At 44.7% G+C, this 6319-nt stretch overlaps 1 protein-coding gene across 1 annotated transcript in view; it reads right to left on the reverse strand.

Moving 5' to 3' along the window:
• Window positions 1-335: 335 nt before the first annotated feature.
• LOC114566683 (GTPase IMAP family member 6) overlaps window positions 336-6319 on the reverse strand; it is a 10262-nt gene continuing 4278 nt past the window's right edge. The window contains exons 2-3 of the mRNA XM_028595353.1: window positions 3863-4469; window positions 336-1374 (exon numbers count right to left, since the gene is read on the reverse strand). Of these exons, the coding sequence (XP_028451154.1) occupies window positions 653-1374; window positions 3863-4448 (1308 nt within the window). The 5' untranslated portion in view covers window positions 4449-4469 and the 3' untranslated portion in view covers window positions 336-652. The remainder of the gene's footprint in view (window positions 1375-3862; window positions 4470-6319) is intronic.

Raw genomic sequence — 6319 nt, forward strand, 5'->3', positions numbered from 1 at the left:
CGGTAGTTGACTTTTGCAGGAGGCCGCCTGGTACTACACCGGAGAACATCCAGGGTGGAGACATCAAGATGGTGGAGACATACAAATATGTGGGTGTTCACCTCAACAATAAACTGGACTGGTCCAAAAACACGAGATGCACTGAATCCAGATTTTTGGGGTTTGGCCGAATACGGAATCCACTGGTTAAGATTGTGCTTATTCCTCCTCCCATCCTCAGTCCATGAACACAGTGAACACATTAATGAAGTAAACAACATCCAAAGCATTGTATTTTTCATTTTATTTTATTTAAAAAAAAAAGAATAGGCAACATTATGCCAGGAAGACAAGTGTGAAAAACTGTTTTGATCAATATCCAGATTTTCTCTCATGGGTGATCTGAGGCCCACTGTTTGTTCGGTGTAGGGCAAGCAAAGCAGGTAATTAACCCACACAACATTATTTACAGGTTAAATTGTATGGCTTCCATACAATGTACATCCATGCGTCCATGTTGCTTTGGGCAATTTGGTTAACTGTGAAAACAGGTCAAATTTGACCCGAGGACAACATAAGGGATAGTTGAATTTACAGGGTTGACAGTGTGACAGTGAAACTACTCCCACTATGCTGCTGAATCCTCCGACTCTCCATCACCACCATCTCCAAATTAAATTACCGTTTCCAGTAGCCTTACATGCTCAGGGTTTTCCATTGTCTTGAGAAATTGTCTGAACCATTCACAGACTTCATCCCACCACAGATAAATGTTCATTGGGAAGGTCTGAATGTCTCTGAACATCTGAGACGTGTAGTGCTCACCATTATCTGTAACCATCTGATCTATTTTATCCAGAAGGTCTCTAACCTGCACCCTGTTTCCTCTCTTGGTGTTGTCAAACACACAGAATCTACCACCACACATGGAGACCAGCTCAGAGACACGTTTATGAGCATTGATCAAACCTTCAATGGATTCTCCTTTAAGCTCGTCTCCATGAGTGAAAAGGACTGTCGTATACTTTGGAGCATCTTTGCCAAAAAGTTTTTGCAGCATCTCAAACAGGCTGATGTCTGCTCCAGTGATTCTACCGATTCTGACCACAATAACAAAGGCATGTGGTCCTGGACTGGCCTCTACTACTGACTTCATGATCTCATAAAACAGCTGTTTAGGAGACAGAACTTCATCAGTGATTCCTGGAGTATCGACCACTGTAACCTGACGACCCTCCACCACTGCTGACTCAGAGATGGTCTCAGCACTGACTGAATTAAAATCAGCCCTTGATTTAAACCGTTCTGATCCCAGGATGGTGTTTCCTGATGAACTCTTTCCTGCTCCAGGACGACTGAGAAGAACGATCCTCCTTTCCTTCCTGGGACGATCAACTAAAGGAAAAACATCACAGAGAGACATCAAGAAAACTCTTTTTATTCATTCCTTTCATTCATTCTGACTGATTGTCATGAAACTTTTCAGATGAATAAATAAATAAGAGTCTATTGAGTTATAAAAGTGGTGGAAAAGAGGCGAAACAGAAAGTGATTTCATGATTTGGACTTTCTGAAGGAGGAGTATTGTTAAAGGGATAATTTAGCATTAAGCTTTGTATCAGTAGAAACCCGCTAGTAATTTTTAATGGCCGTGCTTCATGGATCTATGAAGAGAACTGGATACAGTGTTCGCCGGGAAGCCCCGCTCATTCCAATGAGAGTGCTCAAAAGTGCATAACGTGGAGCTCAGATCTTCGCGTTGACTGGCCCATGACATCACGATGGACATGCGCACCAGCAACAGTTTGTTTGTGTTGTCGTAGCAACCGGTAGCAACATGCTTGTTCATGCGCTTCTCTCTCGTGTCTCTTACAACTCTTACTTGGGGGGACTGTCACTAGCCGATGCTAGCCGAGCTTTCGCTAAACTGGCTCCGTTTTTTCATCAGAAAACTTTTACAACAATTATGTGCATTCAAACTACCGCACATGTGTACCACCGGGATACATTGGAACAAATCAGAGAATATGCAGGACACTTTATTACAGATGGAGTACTCGACACACTACGCAAGCTTCACCTGCGGTGTCGCCCAATGCCGCTAGCCGGGGAAAGGGACCTCGACAGCTGTGTGCAGGAGTGGAAAGCAGCTAGGTGGAAAGCTAACGCTAGCTGGCCACCCGTTTTCATCAATCCTGCTCATCTAATCCTGCTCATTAGACAACGTGAGTTCAGAGACTGCTGTGTTTTTGTTGATGTGGAAACATGGCTGAACTACAGCGTACCGGACTATCCAGCTACCAGGCCGGCTGCTCTGGCGCCAGGTAAGACTAGTGGAGGCTGTGTTAACACGGACTGGTGCTTGGATCCAGCTAACTGCTGGTAGAGTTTGTGAGCGTTAGATGCCGATCATTACGCTGTGTTTATACTCGGTGTTTACAGCAAGCCCTAATGCTAATACGTGTTAGCTGAACTTTACGGAGCCTATAATGTGTGTGCAACTGTAGCCTGTTTCGTATGTCTTTTTATATAATGTTGTTTTTATATATTTCAAATGTGTAAAACCACTTGAGCCACGGTGAAACATTTTTTCGTGTATATGGTTGAAATGACAATAAAACACACTTGGGTTGAGATGTCTGTCTGTCTGTCTGTCTGTCTGTCTGTCTGTAAACGGTAGGTGTGGCTCGGGAGTGGACTCTAAAGCAGCGAAAGCAAGTGCATTCTGGGATTTGGTGTCTTTCCTCCATATGAGCAAAAAACACATTTTCTGTCTTTTCTCGGCCTAGAAGGCACCAATTTCTACTACATAAGTGACCCAATTTAAAGATATATTCGTCTTTCCAATGGTGAAATATCCCTTTAAGTATTTATGTGCAAAGGATGTGTCTACAGTGATTGATGCCTAAGGCTGTTACAGCATTAGGTGCTCCAGCGAAAACGTAGATCGTTCCATTCATTTAGAGTGGGGGTAGTGCCTTTAGGCTGGGGCGATGGGGACCACAGTTTGGCAGTAAAAAAACGCAACCGAAAAGTTGAGACCAACTCAACTCCTGCTGCCATCATGTTACAGAGATCAGACTTGTGGGGGTGTTTTGAGACGGTGTGAGAGTCCCGTACAGGAAACATCACTGCCTCTATCTCTTCCATAAGGAAGTTTTAAAACACCAAACAAAAGATCTGAACTGCCCGGGAGTTTGGGGAACAGCTGACTGTTTCCTGCAACAACAAAGCACAGTCAGGCCCCATAGGAAGTGTGCCGGGCTTTGAAGCATAAGTAGCAGGGATGAACCAAATGTTTGGCAACTGAAATTATAGGTGAAATAATAAGTAAATAAGTGAAAAGGCCGAATACATTTTGACTATTTAATTCATGCAATTGTGGAAAAATTGACAAAATTAAATGGAAAAAAATGTGAAAACTCACATTTGGTGTTTTGAATGAATGAATTTTCTTTCAGTGCATCCCTATAATGTAGAGTAGATGTAAGATAGATAGAAAGGCCATTTCCACTCAAATCAACGTAGCAGAATGGTCAGAGTTGCAGCCTTTTTTATGTGTGCCAATGCCATGGTAACGTAACTTCCAGGAAGTTGTGGGGGAGAGGTTTTTCAGTAACGGACCAAACGAGCAGTGATTAGTAACGTTACTAGGCAGAGAGCCAGCTACTCAATGAGTCAAAGTCAACAACTGAATGCTTCATTTACACAAAGCACGCCACCGCACAATGCAGCGGATGGCCGGAGCCTCCTGATGCTATCTGAGTAAATTTACTCAGCAGTTTGTTTTGTGTCTGTTGGACAACTCCACTCTGTACTTGATTCACTGGACAGGTAGAATGAATCCATGTCATTAAATCTGGTGTTTGAGGGTATTACTCACCGTTTATTAGGTTGCCTGACTTCTCCAGCAGCTCTCTGACCTGTTCCTGTCCTCCGTTGTCATTGTTGAACACATGATATCTCCCTGCAAACCTTTCAACGACCGGTCGAAGTGGACCTTCTGGGTCATCGTTGATGAAGTCATCCAGTGACATGTTGTTGAGGTCATCTCCTCCTGTGAAGAGCAGGTAACAGTTGTTGAACTCTTGATCTCCGATGACTCTGAGAGCTGCATCCACAGCGTTCTTCTGCTCGATGGTGAATCGATCTATTTTAACCACCACCAGGAACAGACGAGGTCTGGAGGACTTCAGGAACTCTCTACACCAGGCATCAATCTTCTGCTCAGACCCTGACCCTAATATTCCCGGGGTGTCGACCACTGAGATCTGTTTCCCAAACACAGTGTCAGTTTGTTCAGAGATCTCTGTTGTCACCGATTTGAAGGATCGCTTTGACAGAAACGCCTCTCGTCCCAGGATGGTGTTTCCTGAAGCACTTTTACCGACTCCGGTGTTTCCCAGAAGGACGATGGTGAGACCTGGACCTGGACATAGACCTGGACCAGGCCTTGGATCTGGATCCATGTTTGAATGACATAAAACCTGCTGAAGACAACAGAAAGAATAAGTAAGTAAGGTTTATTTCTAGAAACACAGCTTCAGCAGACCTTAGTGCTGTACAAAACAGCACTAATGTGATGGATCATGGAAGGACTCTAATGGCTTGAGTTTGGAAATGGTTCTTAACTGATACTGTAACTATTTTTACAACATAACTGATTTATTTGTCAAAACAGAGTTAATAAATTTATGATACCAGACTTCTGGACTTAGATGGATCAAAGAGAACTATAACTGCAAACAGTTATGACGGGGTCCGATGCAGAGATTATGCAAGTCGGACCTGTGTGCCAACAGACGCATGTTGCAGGTTGAGAGAAGAGTAGTTAGAAAAATATTAGTTGGATTTTTCGTGATTTTTCAACAAAAGCACCTCCTAGCGCCTCCTCAAAATGTTAGGAAAGAGCACCAGCTGGTCTGTTCCATGTTTTGCATTCAGCCTCTGTGGACCATGGGGAGTGTTAATCAGAGTAAATCTTCACAAGATACGCAACACCTTTTTTGACTGCCACCTACAAGATGTTGTTCCTCTAGAACTATAACAAAAATCTTTTGACAACTTTTCATCACATACTACATGCACATTCTCCTGCAGCTCGGACTCACAGCCTAGGAGGATTTCACGGGTCTTTTAAAGTTATTACATGCTGTCTCAGACACACACACACACACACACACACAGACACACACACACACACACACACACACACAGACACAGACACACACACAGACACAGACACACACACACACACACACACACACACACACACACACACACACAGACACAGACACAGACACACACACACACACACACACACACACACAGACACAGACACACACAGACACACACACACACACACACACACACACACACACACACACACACACACACACACACACACACACACACACACACACACACACACAGACACACACACACACACACACACACACACACACAGACACAGACACAGACACACACACACACACACACACACACACACACACACACACACACACACAGACACACACACACACACACACACACACACACACACACACACACACACACACACACACACACACAGACACAGACACAGACACACACACACACACACACACACACACACACACACACACACACAGACACAGACACAGACACAGACACACACACACACACACACACACACACACACACACACACACACAGACACAGACACAGACACACACACACAGACACACACACACACACACACACACACACACACACACACACACACACACACACACACACACAGACACAGACACACACACAGACACAGACACACACACACACACACACACACACACACACACACACACACACACACAGACACACAGACACACACACACACACACACACACACACACACACACAGGAACCTTTCATGTCTTGGAGAGAATCTAGGAGAGGCTGTAGGGAGTCCATAGCGTTTACAGAAATGACAGGAGGAAGCATACAGAGGAAGTCAGTAAAACATGCATCTCAAGATTAAGTTTGTCAACAGAGAACACAGAGAGGTCAAGAGGAGGACATAGGACATGAGAAGAGGGCCAAAGAATCCAGGACTGGATGATTGTTGTTATAGGTTACAGGTGTTTGCGCGTGCGCAAGGCGTAAGGCGTGTGTGTGTGTGTGCGACGGTGTCTGTGTGTGTGTGTGTGCGCACGCAGTCTGTGTGTGTGTGTGCGTGTGTGTGTGTGTGTGTGTGTGTGTGTGTGTGTGTGTGTGTGTGTGTGTGTGTGTGTGTGTGTGTGTGTGTGTGTGTGTGTGTGCGTGTGTGTGTGCGTGTGTG

The sequence above is a fragment of the Perca flavescens genome, chromosome 13, assembly GCF_004354835.1.
Source record: "Perca flavescens isolate YP-PL-M2 chromosome 13, PFLA_1.0, whole genome shotgun sequence".
NCBI lineage: Eukaryota > Metazoa > Chordata > Actinopteri > Perciformes > Percidae > Perca > Perca flavescens.